Source organism: Lipotes vexillifer, unplaced genomic scaffold (genome assembly GCF_000442215.2).
Source record: "Lipotes vexillifer unplaced genomic scaffold, Lipotes_vexillifer_v1.1 scaffold397, whole genome shotgun sequence".
Classification (NCBI taxonomy): domain Eukaryota; kingdom Metazoa; phylum Chordata; class Mammalia; order Artiodactyla; family Lipotidae; genus Lipotes; species Lipotes vexillifer.
Window position 1 is genome coordinate 3789519 of NW_006772681.1, and position 19261 is coordinate 3808779.

The 19261-nt window shown below is 42.4% G+C and overlaps 1 protein-coding gene across 3 annotated transcripts in view; it reads right to left on the reverse strand.

Moving 5' to 3' along the window:
• Nucleotides 1–19261, reverse strand: part of ACSS2 (acyl-CoA synthetase short chain family member 2) — a 49065-nt gene that overhangs the window by 8815 nt on the left and 20989 nt on the right. For 2 of the 3 annotated variants that reach the window (XM_007447788.1, XM_007447787.1), the window contains exons 3-7: nucleotides 5437–5528; nucleotides 5115–5218; nucleotides 4795–4867; nucleotides 4438–4513; nucleotides 4162–4276 (exon numbers count right to left, since the gene is read on the reverse strand). In XM_007447788.1, coding sequence (XP_007447850.1) covers nucleotides 4162–4276; nucleotides 4438–4513; nucleotides 4795–4867; nucleotides 5115–5218; nucleotides 5437–5528 — 460 coding nt within the window. Of the gene's footprint in view, nucleotides 1–3332; nucleotides 3372–4161; nucleotides 4277–4437; nucleotides 4514–4794; nucleotides 4868–5114; nucleotides 5219–5436; nucleotides 5529–19261 lie in introns of all 3 variants that reach the window. The other variant, XM_007447786.1, reaches the window with a different exon arrangement.

Here is a 19261-nt window from a genome sequence, read left to right on the forward strand (position 1 = left end):
AACCTTGTCTTAAGTTGGTGGAAAAGGACCAAGGTGAATTTCTCCCAGTAGAAGGATGTGCCCCTATACTGGCGTGTGTTTGATAACTACTTCTGGATCTGTCATCCTGACATTTTTCTAAACTCTCTTTGAAACTGCTTTACTTTCCCAGTTATATCACCTGTTTGAAAAAACCGGTCTTCTGAGTCTACTCTTTCCTGAGTGAAGTGTGTTCCCTGAATTTGTCCAAAAGTTGCACTGGATTTAGATTCCCAGTTCTGCCACTTCCTAGCTGTATATGACCTTGGGTAAGCCACTCTACCTCAAGTCACTCATTCTTAAAATGAGGATAGTCATTCTTGCCCTAATAGTCACAGGATTTGGGGAACCTCAGAAGAGAACCATATTACCTAGTAAACATGAAGCCTTGGATTGTCCTGGGGTGTAGGGAAGACTGATGAATGTTATGAAGGTGAGAAGTTATTTCAGTTCTGCTGAACTCCTCTGGGAGGTGAAATAAGAATGTGATGATGGGAACTACTGGGGGTTTGCTTCAGCTGTCACGAAACTCTTTCATATTCATTAGCTTCTTGTTCTATGGCCCTGGCTGGCAGGTAGACAGGATAGTGTAAGAGAAACACCATACTCCCATTATATGGCTCTATGGTAATTTACTGTGTCCATATTTAAAAACCCCAAAGTTTTAGACAACACATACCTTGATAAATTATAAAATTACAACTCCCCTCTTTCTGTACTATCTGCCCCTTACTCTGGAGAATTTGAAGCTTCTGGCACATAAGCATCATAACAATCACAAGTCCAGGCCAAGAGAGGCACCATTAAGAAGAAAAAGAAAGAGAGAGAAGCTGCCCACAGCTAGAAAACACAAAAATACACCCTATTATTTTTACTGGAATAGCCATATGGGTCTACACATACATTGTCACATGGATAATTTTTTTCCCACCAGGTGATCTGCTTGAGATGAGGACATTAATGTATTTAAGCAGAAGTGTGTCAAGAGTGCTTGGACAGGGGCTTCCCTGGTGGCGCAGTGGTTGAGAGTCCGCCTGCCGATGCAGGGGACGCGGGTTCATGCCCCGGTCCGGGAGGATCCCACATGCCGCGGAGCAGCTGGGCCCGTGAGCCATGGCTGCTGAGTCTGCGCGTCCGGAGCCTGTGCTCCACAACGGGAGAGGCCACAACAGTGAGAGGCCCGCGTACCGCCAAAAAAAAAAAAAGAAAAAAAAAAAGAATGCTTGGGCAAATGGCGCTGGTCTAAAGTGCTGGTGTGAGTTGTCATAGAAAAGGCACTAGGTACAAGTAAGGGCAAAGCATAGTTACACTGTGGCAGTGAGGGGACTCTTGTAATCTTGTAAAACTGTTTCTTTTGTGGGTGTGGGTAAGAAGGGGTGGGGTGGGTACTCCAGGTGTGGAGCTGATAACCAGCAACAGGAAGCAGGGTGAGCTCAATTAGTGGCACATATGTTGGTTGTGAATTAGGTGTATACTTATGAGGGCCCAGTGCTTTGAACAGGAAAAGGTTTGAATTTTCTGAAATAAGAATCGAGGAGTTGGCCTTTGTTATTGGACCAGAATAGCCTTAGGGAGGGCAGCCGCCAGGTGTGAGAGAAAAATATGAGGAAGCTCATAGGTAACATGATTGAGGAAGGTACCTGCCAACTGTACCAGGCCCTCCCTTGAAGATTGCTTAAGGATGAAGGGGTTTGGAGCTCTGCCAAGATTTCTGCAGCTTTGACTACAGTCCTCAGACCTGGACTTTGTAAGCCAATTTTTATGGTCTTTGGTTTTTTTGGTAACTGGCTATTTTCACCTTCAAGAAACAAAAATCCAGGAGCCTGTGACCTGAGGGTCTCTGGTATTAAGAATTATAAGAGTCTATTTCTTTTCTAGATTCCCTTTTAGAAATGCCAGCCTGGGCTTCCCTGGTGGCGCAGTGGTTGAGAGTCCGCCTGCCGATGCGGGGGACACGGGTTTGTGCCCCAGTCCGGGAAGATCCCACATGCTGCGAAGCGGCTGGGCCCGTGAGCCATGGCCACTGAGCCTGCGTGTCCGGAGCCTGTGCTCCGCAATGGGAGAGGCCACAACAGTGAGAGGCCCGCATACTGCCAAAAAAAAAAAAAAAAAAGAAATGCCAGCCTGTCTGCTATATTAGAAATAATAAAAGCTAACATTTATGGAGTAGTTACTATGTGCCAAACACTTACATACATTGACAAAACCCTATCAGGTAGCTACAGTTTTATCCTTATTTTAGAGACGGGGACACTGAAGCAAGGGAGCCTAAGTAACTTGCCCAAGTTCCCACAATAGCAGGTGACAGAGCCAAGATTTGAACCCAAGTAGTCTAGCTCCAGAGCCTGTACTCTAACCACTAAGTTTGTTTCCTTTTTCAAGAGAAAAGTCTTAGGTCCCTGCCTGAATTTTAAGATGAAAGCATTGTCTCCTGGGAATCAGATCTGTCTCTACCATGCTAATGAGAATAGAGAAAAGGGGGATTATATTTACCATTAGCCTAAGAGGTAGATCATAGCAGATTTAGAGTAAGACACCCTAGGAGGATGGTAAAACTCAGAGGAATAGTGGCTCTTATGTTTTGTTTTAGTAAGGGAAGTGGGTTCCTTTAAAGCATATACTCTCATCTCTCCATTACTGATAAGGGAATTGAAGCCCAGAGAGAAGAGGTGACTCATTCAAGGTCATACAGCTAAAAATTGGTCTCTGGACTCCAAGCCCAGTCTCTCCCCTATTGGCTTTGAGTTCCCACTTAGAGATCTCCCTTCTTAGAACCACCTACAATGTAACTTTTGTTCAATTTAGCACTTAATTATATCAGAGTTTATAAATCCCAAAGTAGTTTATAAATATATTTAGGAAGCTTCTCTGCTGCCCTATGTAAAACTTAGGTTTTCATTTGTAATACACATCTAACTGCCCAACTTGATGGTGAATTCCCAAGGTCAAGGTCTGTACCTCCTCTACCTGTTCCTCCTCCTGTCTCTCCTGGTTCTGCCTCAACTAAGTGCACAGTAGACTTTCTGACAAGTTTACTTGGTCCTCTCTCCCACAGTGGTCCTAAGCAGGAAGAGTGAAATGGAATGTCTGTTGCTACCTCTCTGAGATCCATGCTCTATGCCAATTCAGAGAGGCAGCAACAAGCATTTGGTTTCATGACCCTTCAGAGTGACTTAGATGGCAAAGGACCTAGAAGCAGAGAGAAGGGGGTTAGGTCTGGCAGCCACCTCAATAGGGCAAACAGGCAAAGAGCAGATGGACACACAAACAAGCATGTAGGGAAGCAGTGCCCAAGGCAGTGCAGAGGTGGATACCTGGGGCCAGATGCGCTTGGGTTTCTCTTTCAGCTTACCCTGTTAAGAGCCCATGGAAAGGGTGGTGAGCAGAGTCTGAGGATAGGGGAGTGGGAGGGAAGGGTCACTGTGCCCCAAACCTCTGGCTGCCTCTTTTCCCTCAGGCCCCTCTCAGTGGTCCTCCCAGCCTCCATTTTCCTGATCCTCTTCACAGCCCCTATACACTCAGAACCCCTAATGTGGACAGGGGTCTCCAATCTTCCTAGACTAGACTGAAGTCTCTCTAGCCCTAAGACCGCTCAGAGCCCCTCAAGTCACAGAGTCTCAGGAACCCTCTGTCCTTCTGGACCCTGGAGCTTTCATCCTTCATGCCCCTTAGACCTGGAGGCCACCATTGGGCTTTTCCATCAGAAGCGTGTATCCAAAGCTAATGAGGGCCATATCTTGAGGGGCAGATCCTGGTCCTTCCATGGTGGGACCACACAGGTAGCCCACCCCAAACCATAGCCCAGTAATCAAGATGACTACAGATAGTCACCCAAGTCAGCCCATTTCTAACCCAAGCCCAAGCCCTGAACGTCCCTTGTGCCCCTTAGAATACCCCAACGAGCACAGGAGTCTTCCTCACAATCTCTCATGCTAAGTTCCCAAGGTACAAGGGGCTCCCTACCTACATCCAAGGTCAAAGTCCCCCAGCTCCCAGCCAGCCCTGCCAGAGGAGCCATTCCTAGGATTGCTCCCAGATCCTCAGCATTATGATGAGGAAACAAAGAAGGACATCGGGAACTTCCTGGGCAGGAAGAGGGAGCCACTTTGAGCCCAGAGGAGAGCATAGAAGTACCAGACTCACCTGCACATCCGGGCATGGCCTCTTAATCGGGGGGGACTGGCTGGGAGAGTCACCTGTGCCCAGTTCTGCCCGCCCCAGGTGCTTGACCACAATGCAGCATCTCACTGGGAAACCCCTGGAGGAAAGAAAAGCCTGAAGTGGTGGGCTGGTTGGCTCAAAAGAAAATTTGGCAAGACCCACCCATGTCCATCTAGGGTAGGAGGGACAAAAGGGACCTGGCACTGGGGAAATGCCTAGTCAACTCAAAGCAGTAGCCAGCAGGCCAAACACACTTACTTCTCCCGACACTTCTCCAGGGCCTCGTCAGCCAGCTCCTTCAGGTTCACAAGCTTTTCCCCCCTGTAGAAGGCATCTTTGGGGAGCAACAGACATTCCAAGCCTTAGGAAGGCACCACACTCCTAGCCCTTTTTCCCTAGTGAGCGCAATGTCCACAGTCCTCCTGGGTAGGCCTCTTGTCTCTGGCTCTTCCAGCTGATTTGAGCTGACAGAGGGTAGGCTGAGATGGAACCAGGAGACGAAGGGTAGGCTGCCCCTACCCTTTAGGCCGAGCAGTCCCAAATACCAACTAGCTGACTGAAGACCAAGACTTTGGGTGTGGGGGGTTTTGGAGAAGGGGTGAGAGAAGTAGTCACCTGTAGTGATGAGAAGGCTGCAGCTGGAATCCAGGATCCGTTCACAAAGAGACTCTGAAGAGAAGCCCGCAAACTAGGGAAGGGAAGAAAGACTGAAGGAGAGGGCGACCCAGGGATTGAGTGAACAAGGAAAGGAGTCACTTATAAAACCTTCAGGGTCTCTAAGCCAAGGTCATAGAAGAAACTGGATAACTGATAAGGAACCTATGACATTCTAAACTCCTTAGTCTGGTTCTTAAGACCCTCCATCATCCAGGCCCAACCTACTTCTCCTGAGCCCTATCCCCCACCAGGCCCCTTTTTCCAGCCCAAATTCCTACCACAATGGAGTGCAGAGCCCCAAGGCGGGCACACGCCAGCATGGCCACCACGAGCTCCGGTATCATGGGCATGTAGATGGCCACTCGGTCGCCCTTGCAAATGCCTGCAGGTAAAGGACACAGACCATGGACCATGGTGGACCCCACCTGCTGCTACGTGTTCCCTCTCATCCAGTTACCCACTGCCACACCCCCGCCCCCGCAGCTGACCTTTTCGGTTCCTCTGTTAGCAGATTCCTTCTATTCCTTGTCTACTTCCCCCAAGTCCTCAGATACCCCAAGGCTGGGCTTTCCAGTCCTTTCCCCATATCCCCACACTCACCCTGTTTTCGGAGAACATTGCTGAAATGACACACTTGGACCAGAAGCTCACGGTATGTGATCTGGGTGGCCTCCTCTGGCTCATTGCCCTCCCTGAGATACATCAGAAAGAGCCAGTCATTAGGGAGTATGACCTCTTCCCCAAACAAAAAAATAGGAACAGTCATAAAATCCATTCAGTAACACCAAGGCCTGGGAATGTCCCATGAGGGTGAGCCATCTGCCACCACACCTTGAGCTGACTGGTCAGATACATTGACTTTACAAGGTATACTTTATTCACAAGCTGTGTGTCACAGGAAAATGCACTGCCATCTCTGAACCTCATTTAATTTGATAAAATGGGATGATGGTTTTCTCTCTTCCATCCTAGGCATGTATTAAGGAGAACTTATATCATGGATGTGATTCTTCCTGAAAGTGATGTCAACACTGCACTGGTGTTACTCAAGTGGGGTCTCCAGATCACTTGTACCCAAGTCACCTAGGGAACTTGTTAAAATGTAGATTCCTGAGCCCAAACTTAGAATCACAATCACAACGTCCAAGAATCTGCTTTTTACTACAAGCTGGTATAAATAATCAGTAGGTTATATATAAAATAGATAACTAATAAGGACCTACTGTATAGCACAGGGAACTCTACTCAGTACTCTGTAATGGGCTACATGGGAAAAGAATCTAAAAAAGAGTGGATATATGTATATATATAACAGATTCACTTTGCTGTACACCTGAAACTAACACAACATTGTAAATCAACTATACTCCAACAAGAATTAAAAAAAAAAAGAATCAGCAGGTAATTCTGATGCACATTTAAAGTTAAGACTCACTACCCTCTATCAGCTGATTTCTACCTCCTCAGCCTTGCCTCCTACTCCTGTCTAGGCTTCAGCCTGGTTTCTTTCAGTCATTCTTTCATTTATTCATTTGCTTATTCAACTCCTATGCGCTATATATATGTATAGAAATAAGGCACTGATGAACAAGATAAGCAAGATCCCTGACAACATGGAGCTTATATTCCAATGATAGTGCAGGAAATATACAAGTAAAAAATATAAACAAGATAATTTCAGAATATGATAAGCATTATGAAGGATATAAAGAATGACATAATAATGACTGAGAAATAATTTTCAAAAAGACATCTTAAGGAATTTTCAGACTGTATGCAAAGATTTAACTATAAGAATATTCCCCTCAGTATTATTTTTCAATTTTATGATTTTCAAATAAGTAATACACACAAATCATACTGCATAAAAAGATATGTAATGAGAAGTGTCCCTCCCACCCCTAACCTCCAATCACCCTGCCTCCTGGCAACCATTGTAACTACTATGTTGTGTAACTTTCCAGAAATAGTCAGTATGCAGACAGGGCCACTCCTAGTAAGATGAAGGGTATAGGGCAACTGAACTAGTGAGGAGTAACCAAGAAATCACTTTGGAAGAAGGCTACACCGTTAGCATCTTTCATAAGGTCCTTGGGATATCGTTGAAGATGGAAATTTAAAAAATGAATTTAAAAAACTGAATTTTAATCCTGTTCAGAAGAGAAATAAGTACTTCACAGTCCCCAACCAAGCACGGAATGGGGATGTGGGAAAAAGCTGCTTCAACGATAGGACAGGCCTATTAGACAAGCATATATACATGCATTTATGTTTATGTATTCTCTTTTTTTCTATACAAATGATGGCATACAATACACACTACTCTGTATCTTGTTTTTTATTAAATATAATACACATCCAATAAACTACACAAATCTTAAGTATAGAGCTTCATCATCTTGCTTTATTTTGAAATTTAACAATATATCTTGACATTAAGACTTACAGTGCTATTTCATTTTCTTTGTCATCTGCATAATGTTCCACTGTTTGTGTATGGCATAATTTATATTTAACAAATAAATATTTCAGTGAATATCTTTTTTAATATGTCATTTACTCACTTGAAAATATACCTGTAGGATGAGTTAGTAGAACTGAAATCGCTGAGTCAAAGGATATGTACATTTCAAATATTCATAAATATTAGAGGATAGCTACTTTAAGTAAGATGGTCCGGGAAGGCCTCTCTCTCTTTTTTATTTTTATTTTTTGGCAGTACGCGGGCCTCTCACTGTTGTGGCCTCTCCCGTTGCGGAGCACAGGCTCCGGACGCGCAGGCTCAGCAGCCATGGCTCACGGGCCCAGCCGCTCCGCGGCATGTGGGATCTTCCCAGACAGGGGCACGAACCCGTGTCCCCTGCATCGGCAGGTGGACTCTCAACCACTGCGCCACCAGGGAAGCCCCCAAAGGCCTCTCTCTGGAGAGATGATATTTGAGCTAAGACCCAAGTAATGAAAAGTAGACAACTATGTACGGTCTTGGGAAGAGTATCCTGGGCAAAGAGAACATCAAAATTTGGAAAGGCACTGAGGTGGTAAAGAGCTTGGCCTATTCAAAGAACAGAAAGGAAGCCAGTATGGCTGGAGCATAGTGAGCAAAAAGCGGGGTAAGAATCAGAGGTAGGCAGCAGCCAAATCACATAGGGCCTTGTAGGCATGGTAAGAAGTCTGAATTTTATTCTAAGTAGGTTCTGCCTGGCTTCCCTTATACACAAAGTCCCACGTCCACACTCTTAATCATGCCATTGCCCCTGCTCAGAATGCCTTCCCACCTCCTTCAGGCTCCAGCACCACGTAGCCCCCCCATAAAGGTCATTTTGTTCCCTCTTCCTTACTACCCAAAGTACTTATGAAGGAGGTAACTGAAACTCAGAGAGATGTAGTAACTTGGTCCAGGTCACACAATAATAGGTGGCAGAGCCAAGAATAGATCCTCAGGCCTTCTGATTTCAAGTCAGGACTCTCTCCTCATGCTGTGAAGGACAGCGACTAGCAGGGAAGCCAGGCCTTTGGAGATTTCACAGAAGATTATCAGCTTCTTTCCAGTTCCTGGCTAGATGAGTTAGTTACTATCCTCTCCTTGGCTTAGCCCTCCTAGGGCTGAGAGGAGACAAGCACAGAGAGCTATCTAAAGTGGGAAGGAACGGGGAGAGAGGAAGCTGGCAAATGGCCCTGAAGGCCAGATGCGAAAAAGCCATTTCCAAAACTGGATCACTGACGAGTGGCACACCAGAACATCTCTAGTTACAGCTAAATGCCAACATATACAACACACCCATGCAAACCAGCTGACCTGTATGCATTCACATATATAAAATCATATATACTAATATAAAAACACTGTAGGGCTTCCCTGGTGGTGCAGTGGTTGAGTCTGCCTGCCAATGCAGGGGACACGGGTTCATGCCCCTGTCTGGGAAGATCCCACATGCCGTGGAGTGGCTGGGCCCATGAGCCATGGCTGCTGACCCTGTGCGTCCGGAGCCTGTGCTCCGCAACGGGAGAGGCCACAACAGTGAGAGGCCCGCGTACCGCAAAAAAAAAAAAAAGAAAAAGAAAAAAGAAAAAAAAACACTGTAGAAATACAAGCTGCTCATTTGCACACATAGGCACAAATAGCATAAGCATATGGACCTAGGCAAGTGTATGTATGTACCACACATTTATATACCCACGTATGTGTACAGCTTGCCCCACCAGAAACCCTCTATCACATTATTCTGTTTCATTTTCTTCATGGAACTTTCTATGATTTGCAATTATCTCATGTATTTTATTCACTTGTATATTATCTGCATCTTTCACTGGAATATAAACTCCATGAAAACAAAAACCTTGTCTGTTTTGTTCATTGCTACATCCCTAGCACTTAGAATAGAGCCTGGTACATAGAAGGTGCCCAGGAATATATAAGCACAAACCTATACAAGAACAGCTTACTTGAGCCCACTTCCAGTTACACACACAGAGTGTACATCCCTCTCCCTGGCCCTGGGCTTAAGTTATACATTATTGATATAGGCACCTTACTCCTTCCAGTGTCTTCTTTCTCTAACATACACACCCAGCTGGGGCCCCTGGCTGGTTGGGAGAGGGGAGGGGACAAAGTACTAGTCTCAGCCCTCTACGATGTTAACAGATTTTTGCTTTGTGACCACCTAGAGGCGTGGGATAGGAAGGGTAGGAGGGAGACGCAAGAGGGAGGGGATATGCGGATATATGTATACAATAGCTGATTCACTTTGTTATACAGCAGAAACTAACACAATATTGTAAAGCAATGGTACCCCAATAAAGATGTTAAAAAAATAAAAGAACATCCAATTTAGTCTCCTAACTCCAAAGAAATCCAAAGAGTCCATTTGCTGTGCTCAAGGTCACATTGTACAATAGGTTGTGGCAGATCAGGGACCAGGACTCAGGGTCCAGGCCTCTTTCTTCTACACTAGGAGCTGCAAACTCAAAAATCAATAGGGTTCAGAGGCTTCCCTGGTGGCGCAGTGGTTAAGAATCCGCCTACCAATGCAGGGAACATGGGTTTGAGCCCTGGTCCGGGAAGATCCCACATGCCACGGAGCAACTAAGCCCGTGCGCCACAACTACTGAGCCTGCGCTCTAGAGCCCACGAGCCACAACTACTGAGCCCATGTGCCACAACTACTGAAGCCCGCACACCTAGAGCCCGTGCTCCGCAACAAGAGAAGCCACTGAGATGAGAAGCCTGCGCACCGCATCAAAGATTAGCCCCCGCTCGCCGCAGCTGGAGAAAGCCTGCGTGCAGCAACGAAGACCCAATGCAGCCAAAAATAAATAGATAAATTAATTTAATTAATTAAAAAAAAGAAAGTGAAAAGACAACCCACAGAATGGGAAAAATATTTGGAAAAAAAAAGAACGAAATCTCGCCATTTGTGATAACATGGATGGACGTAGAGGGTATTATGCTAAATGAAGTAAGTCAAACAGAGAAAGACAAATACCACATGATTTCACTTATATGTGGACTCTAAAAACAAAATAAACAAACATAATGAAACAGAAACAGATTCATAGATACAGAGAAAAAACTAAAGGTTGCTGGGGGGTGCTGGGCAGGGGGGAAGGATGGGTGAAACAGGCAAAGGAGCTTAAGAGGTACAAACTTCCAGTTAAAAAATAAAAAAGTCTTGGGGATGTAATGTACAGCATAGGGAATATAGTCAATAATACTATAACTTTGTATGGTGACAGATGGTAGTTAAGACTTATTGTGGTGATCATTTTTGTAATGTATAAAACTATCGAATCACTGTTATACACCTGAAACCAATATAATATTGTAAGTAAATTATACTTCAATTAAAAAAAGCCTAGGTGAAATATCAATATGTGTCAAGTGTAGAAAATGATATGTTTGGAATGTTTCATAATTTTAAAATTTGAATCATAAGTAAATAAAACCTTTTAATATATCCAAAAAAGAAAATAGCAGCATATGTGCAATGACACTTAGTTTTGGGGGGACAATAGGGAGAGGCAGGGACTGGAAAACTGGAGAATACATGCTCTGGTAAGAAGAGGCATCTAGTACTTAACTTTGCCCTCTGGGAATAAGGTCTCAATGTTGCCAATTTTTTCAGTTTTTCAAAGAGGCCTGAAATCTGTTTCTAAATTTTTAAGTGTTGACAATTAATTTTTTTTAATTAATTTTTATTGGAGTATAGTTGCTTTACAATGTTGTGTTAGTTTCTTCAGTACAGCAAAGTGAATCAGTTATACGTATACATATATCCCCTCTTTTTTCGATTTCCTTCCCATTTAGGTCACCACAGAGCACTGAGTAGAGTTCCCTGTGCTATACAGTAGGTCCTCATTAGTTATCTATTTTATGACAATTAATTTTTAAAAGTTTTAAACACTGTGGTCAAACAAAACTATTAATGAGAGATTTAGCTGATGGGCTATAGATTGGGAACACTTGCTGTAGACCCAACTACTTCCCTCTCACCTGGAGGCCATATGGTATGGAACAACTCAAAGTATATAATCTTCTCATATTTTTCTTCCAGGAAAACTTCTGCAACCACCTTACCCTTATACTCTTCAAATTTTACTGTAATCCATTACTGATTCAAAATATATGTAGAATTAGGCTACTTCCCTTCACATCTACTTCTACTGTCATAGTCCAAAATCACCATTAAGTAAGTCAGATCATGTCATTCCTCTGCTCAAAATGCAAGTCCTCACACTGGCCTGGTAGTTCCTACATGATCTATTCCCTCATTACCTCTTTGTCCTCAAGTACTCCCATTCTCTCTTCCTCTCCCTCTCTCTCTGTTCCAGCCACACAGCCTCCACACTGTTTGGTAAGAACACCAAGCACACTTTGCCTCAGAACTTTTGCCCTCTACTTGAGCATTCTTCCCCCAGATAGCCACATGACTTATTCCCTATCTTTGAGTTATTGCTCAAATGTTGGCTTCTCAGTGAGGTCATCCTTGAACACCCCGCAGCCCCAGGTGCTCCAAGGTAACATCTTCCACAAAGTCTTCCCTAGTTTCTCTTTTCCCCCACCTACCTCAAAGCTGAAAGTTCTTTCTTCCTTCCGAGTGCCTTTATCTCACTTTCCTTGTGATCTATTGGTTTACCTTGTATTGCATTTATTGGGGCCTTATCTTTCCCCTTATACCCTGGGTTCTTGAAGGGCAGGGATCATGTCTTCTTCGTTTCTGTCTCTGAGCACAGTAGGCACAGTAAGTACTTAAGGTTCATGGTCAAATCATTGAAAAACTTATAATTGATTAATGACAGGGAAGACTAGAGCTCTCCTCTTAACATGAGAAGGATAGTCATTGGATTGGAGATTTTAGTTCCCTAGACTAGAAGAAAAGTAAGGCACAAGATAGGAGGAAAGAGCTGAGGAAAAAAATAGGTGGGGAAAACTGGGTTCTTCACAGAAGCATCAGAAGGCAGGATCTAACCTAGTGGGTTAGGTCTTCCAGAGGAGAAACATCCCGATGAGAGCAGTCAAACCTGTTATAAGAGGAAGACTGGACTGATCTGTTTAGCCTGGAGGTGAGAAGATACTGAGAGGCAATGATAGTAAGTCTCAAATATCTGTATCTCTGTTGCCTCCACCCTAGCAGAAGCCACCTTCATCTCTTGCCTGGATGACCACAATGGCTCCAAACTGGTCTTCCACTTCACTCTTGCCCCCTTCCAATCCATACATAAACCAAAATGACCTATTATAAACACAAACCAGACTACAGCACCTCCTGCTTAAAACCCTTTAGTGGCTTCCATTGCATGTAGAAGAAAATCCAAACTTTACTATGCCTTGTATCTTCTCCAACTCATCTTATGTCATTGTCCCATTCTGCTTAATAGACTCCAAACACATTAGCCTTCTGACCAACAGAACATGCCATGTTCTTTTCCTATCTTTCTTGAACTCTTTGAATGGTTTTCTCTACCTCATGTTTCAGATCTCAGTTTAACTGTCACTTCCTAGTGAGGCTTTCCATGACCACCCCAAGTAGCATTAGTCCTTCCTGTTATTCTTCATCACAAAACTGTATATTTTTTCCGTAGCATTTTTCTCAAGCTGTAATTATTTTATTATTTACTTATTTACTTTTTATTTTTTTTTTGCTAATTGTCTGTCTCCCCTACTAGATTGTAAGCTTCCTGAAGGCAGAGACCATGTTAGTCTTGTTCACTGCTGAATCCCCTGTACCTTGCAAGGAACCCTGTATACAGTAGATGCTCAATAAATACTTGCTGAATGAATGAATGAACCTGAAGGATAATTATGGGAAAGAAGCAGACTAGCATTTTGTAATTATAAATGAAAGAGCTAGGTCAATTGGGAGAGTTCAATATAAGGAAAGCCTTTCTAAATGTCAGAGCTGTCCAGAAGCATAGGAGTGTGCAGGTTGGACCAGGGAAACCCTGACATCTACTTGATCATTCTTGAGGGAGTGGGGTCCTTGGAATTTTCATTTTATAAGCAACCATGTGATTCATGTTCAGTGAAGTTTGAGATGACCTTTAAGGCCCTTCCAACTTTGAGATTCTTTGATTCTGTAAAATTAAGAAATAATGTGTTCTATGATCCATAAAGCACTGCACAAATGTGAAGCACTTAGATATAAGTATACCCTCAAGTCACTTTCCCTTTCACCAAGGGAGCAGGGAGTGGGAGCAACATAATTTGACCAATTAGCAGCTTAATGTTCCCTCTGGGTACTCCTGGTTGAACAGGGAAAAAGGCTGGAGGAGGAGGTGGGAGGAGGCAAATACCAAAGACTGAATCCTAAATCACTTAGAATGCCAGAGGAGGATAGGGCTTTTGATGTTCACCACCCTTATTTACAGATGAGAAACCTAATGCACAGATGGGAAGTGATGGCCTCGAGGTTACTTAGCACCTTAGTAGCAGCATTATTCTAAAGCAGAGCTATCCAATATGGTAGCCACAAGCCACATATAGCTATTGAACACTTGAAATGTGGTGGAGGAACTGAATTTTAATTTAATTTATTTTAAAAATTAACAGTCACTCATGGCTAGCTCTAGAGTCTATAGGTCTCTAGTTCAGGGCATTCTCCTGCTAAATGACATGGCCTCCAAAAGGGCAATGTTGTTTCCAAAACCAGAATTAGCATAAAGAAGAAAATCAAAGTGTAGGAGTCCTGAGAACTGTGGGGTTAAAGTCCACCAAATGTGGATTTTAGTATAGCTATGATCACCCAAGAGAATTGAAAACATACATCCATACAAAAACTTGTTCACAAAGTTCGTAGCAGCATTATTCAAGATATCAAAAAGTGAAAACAATCCAAATATACATCAACTGAAGAATGGATAAATAAAATATGGTTATGTCCATACAATGGAGTATTATTCTGCATAAAAAGTAATGAAGTACTGATACATGCTACAACATGGATGAACCTTGACAAGATTATGCTAAGTGAAAGAAGCTAGGCACAAAAGACCACATACTGTATGATTCTATTCATGTGAAATGTGCAGAAGAGCCAAAGCCATAGAGATAAAAGTAGATTAGTGGTTGCCTAGGGCTGAGGCAAGGAAAGTTGGAAGAAAATGAAGTGATTGCTAATGAGTATGGGGTTTCTTTCTGCGGTGGTGAAAATGTTCTAAAATTGATTGTGATGATGGTTGCACAACTCTTTGAATATGCCAAAAGTCACTGAATTGTACTTTAAATGGGTAAATTATATGCTATGAATTATATCTGAAAAATTTTAAAACTTACTGTGGTTTTGATTAGAACTGCAAAAAGCACACAGATTAATTTGGGAAAAAAAGCAGACATCTATACAAATCTTCCTTTCCTGAAAGATTGTACCCTAGCACTATTCATTCATTCATTCATACTGTTCATTCATTCATACTGTCTCTTTCTATTTGCCTAAAGACTTGGTACTTATTTGTTTTATTTTTAACATTATAGTCATATGTATACACCTGTTTCCCTCACTGGATTGTGAGTTCCTTAAAGGCAGGCAGGATATCCTTTTATCTGTTTCCTCCTCAGTGCCTAGCAAACAAAGTTTGACACACAGTGGGCACTTAATACATAATTGTGAAATGAATGGATAAAAATATGAACAAATAAACTCTGCTCACATGATCAGCCAGATCTAGGCTGATCAGAGTGAGAAAACATGGAAGGAAGGAGGGGATAATAGAGGATACAAATGAAGAAGACAGATGCTAAACAGGCAGTGGGAAACAGACACAGAGGAAAAATATTTAAAACTTATGGAATGGGATTTGGAAACATATCAAGAAGAGTTTCTTGAGCCCCTACAGTGGGCTCAGTTCTGGACTCTATGCCATGGAAGAGACTGGAAGAAGCCCTTGGATATGCAGTTCAGGTTGTGAGACACATGCTTCGCAGTTTGAGCTATAATTACACCTTGTTCTCCTGCCAGCTATTTTCAGGCTTTGCTCCAGAGACCTTGTGCCTGTTCCCCTTGCCCAAAGTGGCTTTGGTGACAGTTGGATTCCACATGTCTTCTCTGTTGAGAAGGCAGACCTGGGCCAGTATAGAAGTTAACCCTTTTCCCATTGCCTACATGCCTGCTTACAGGAGGGAAATCATACACATTCATTCCTACCATCCAGTTGTTCCTGAATGGAACAACTATGCTAGCCTTCCTCAAAACAAGTGAATGAGGGCAGCCCTCTTAGCTCCTTTATTATCATAACATTTGGAATGCTGCCTTAAACAGGAATATGCCTGGGTTAGAAAAAGAAAGTGGGAAGAACAGCCAGGAACAACATACTACATGTACATCAAGTCTCTCAAGTATAACAGACACATGCAAAAATATTCACTTCAATGGTTCTTTGTTATTTAGGTAGATATCATAGTTTAAATTAGTAGTTTTCAAGCTAGAGTACTCTATTCCTGTATGTACCTGAGCAGGAAAAGTTTTAAGAGAATAAGTGTCCAGAGACTCAACTTTCATATGTAATCTTTCCTAACATTGATCTAAGTTGGCTCTCCTTTCCCACTTTCTTTCTCCCATTTTATAAAAAAATGCCATCTCTCTCTCTTATCCCAAACATTATTATGCCTATACAATGCTGAGGTTAAAAAAAAACCTCCAGAGTGCCAAACAAAGGGGCAGTTTGAAAATGCATAACTTCAGAGGGAGAGCCCCAAGAAAGCAAATCAGAGAGCTTCCATAAGAAATCAATATTGAAAGGAGTAACATCTTAATTGACAAACTCATGGCAAGTCTACTTGCCTTATTTCTCCTAGAATTATAATTCAGAAGTTAAATAGTTATCACAGGTCATATATTAGCATAACTACTTTAACTGAAAAAGAAGTTAGGCATTTTCTAACAAAGTAAATCTGATTTGGCTATGCTGACAGTGAGAACTGGTTGTTCAAATTAGGTAATATGATAAAAATTTTCTATAAATTATATGAGCTAAATTTGCAGTTTCAAGATTTTGGAAAAGATATATAAAATATATACATGTATACAATAAAAACACATTGGAAATTAAATTCTTTGCAATTATTTAATATTACAATAAAATATTTAAATGTGAACTTTAAAATGTGTGAAGAGCTACATAATTTTTCAAAATTCTTTTAGGCATTAGATTACTAATCTAACTAATTATTTTTCAAAGATACCCTGCCACTGCCCACCACATCAGAAACATCTGAGGAGGTTTTAAAAATACAAGTCAGAAGTCTTACCCTCTGAAAATTCTGATTCAATAGGCTGGGTGGGGTACAGGGATCTGGATTATTAACAAGATCCTCAGGTAATTATTTGGAGTCACCAGACCTAGATTATTGTTTACCCCTAATTCAATGTATGAATTTGCACAAAATTTCCCCTCTTTTCCGAGCCTCTGTTTTCTTCTCTGTAAAGTATGAGATGGGAGGAAGGAGTCAAGAAGAGGGGGATAATCACTAAGGTATCTTAGACTCCTTGATTATCATTTCTTCCTTTCAGAGGCAGGAGAATGGGTCTTCAAAGTCAGTTTCAGAGAAATGAGATTATACTTGGGAAAAAAAAAAAGAACAAACTTAGCTGAGGTAGATAACAAATAAAAATAATGAAACCTGTATGCCTGCCTCGCCAGTTATTGTGTACATCAAATAAGAATCCAGCTAATTCATTACACGAGTACAGTTCCCTCACCTGATCTTCACAGCTACTTTTGCAGTAGGTAGAACATGTATTATTATCCCTGTTTTAAAGATACAAGAAATCCAGAGGACATGGATTGCCAAGGCCACACAAGGAGAATTCAGGGGAAATCTGTAACTAGGTTCCAGGTTTCTGACTTCCAGGCTAGTGTTTGTTCCACTGTACCAATTTGGATTATACTTAAATGAACATGGAGAAGCCTCTCTCCTAAGAATCTCCAGGAGTACTGTAAAGAAGCTGAGAAGACTCCCATCCACTTTGAGCTTTAGCCTATGGTCAAGATCATACCCACCAAGACCTCTTCAGTATTCTGAAGATTTTGAAAGATCCAAAACCTCAGGCAAGGAAACCCACATATGTCTATATTCACAATCCTTGGCAATCAATGCTCAAGTGTCACAGGAGCACTTGTACACCCATTTGCTCCTAGAGACATGTCCCCACTCCCCCTGGAAATAAGGAAAAACACATTATCCCCAACATTTCCTTCCTAAATAAAATTGTGGCTCACAAGTAAAAATCTTGCCCCAATCAGGTTGTGAGCTCCATGAGGACAAGGACCAGATTTCTCATGCTTATTGCTACATTCTTTGTACTTTGTACAGTGCCTGACACATTTCTATAAATATCTACAAAATTAATTTTTTTAAACCTGCTGTTAGAAGCTAATGGATTATCCATGGAGCATGACTACCCATAAGTTGAACCCTTACCTGACCATAAGTTGCATTTACCTGGCATATATGAAAATTAACTCAAAATGGATCAAGGACCTAAATGTAAGACCTAAAACAATAAAAGCCAAAGGAAAAAAGAATCTAACAACAACAACAACAACTCTGCTGCTAGAAGCTAATGGATTGTCTGTAGAGCACAGCTGTCCATACAAAAAAATTAGGTTTCTGTCAGTTTGGATGTCATATAAGACAAAAGAGAAACAGACTCACACATGCAGAGAACAAACTAGTGTTACCTTGGGGGGAAAGGGGTGGGGAGAGGAGCAAAATATGTGAAGGGGATTAAGAGGTACAAACTACTAGATGTAAAATAAATAAGGTACAAGGATGTAATGTTCAGCGCAGGGAATACAGTCAATATTTTAATAACTTTATTTGGAGTATAATCCATAAAAACATCAAACTACAATATTGTAGTTTGAACACTTGAAACTAATATAATAAGTCAACTACACCTCAATAATAAGAAGAATAAAAAAGATAAGACAGTAATCCTCAAGAGTAGCTGAAACTAAAGTTCAACAAGAGGCCTGTCTGACTGCTCATTTGGATAGATTTCCATGTATTAAAATATGGTCAGGGCTTCCCTGGTGGTGCAGTGGTTGAGAGTCCACCTGCCGATGCAGGGGACACGGGCTCGTGCCCCGGTCCAGGAAGATCCCACATGCTGCGGAGCGGCTGGGCCCGTGAGCCATGGCCGCTGAGCCTGCGCGTCCAGAGCCTGTGCTCCGCAACAGGAGAAGCCACAACAGTGAGAGGCCCGTGTACCACACACACACAAAAAAACATGGTCAAAAAAGAAACAAACACTGGTTTCAAAAATAAGCCTCTCATCAAAAATCAATCAGAGGACTTCCCTGGTGGAGCAGTGTTTAAAAATCCGCCTGCCAATGCAGGGGAAATGGGTGCAAGCCCTGGTCCAGGCAGATCCCACATGCCGCGGAGCAACTAAGCCCGTGTGCCACAACTGCTGAGCCTGTGCTCTAGAGCCCGTGAGCCACAACTACTGAGCCCATGTGCCACAACTACTGAAGCCCGGGTGCCTAGACCCCGTGCTCCGCAATGAGAAGCACACAATGAGAAGCCCCCGCACCGCAAAGAAGAGTAGCCCCTGCTCGCCGCAACTAGAGAAAGTCCGCGTGCAGCAACAAAGACCCAAAACATCCAAAAGTAAAAATTAATTAATTAATTAATTTAAAAAATATAAAGTATACAATTCAATTTTTAAAATCAATCAGAAATGCATGTGTTGATATGCTACAGAAACGTTTCCTGCAAGGACAACTCTATGTTATGTATTCCAGGGCAAATAAATAAATAATGATTCTCCAGTAAAACCATAAGTCTTTTAATAAATAGATCAGACATTAGAACCCTAGATGAGAGCTGTTCTCAAAGCCTTACATCCCAACTAAAGCTCTCTCATTCCTGGGCAAGAATGCTACAATGACAGGGAAACAAATAGGGAAACAAATAGACAGGGAAAGA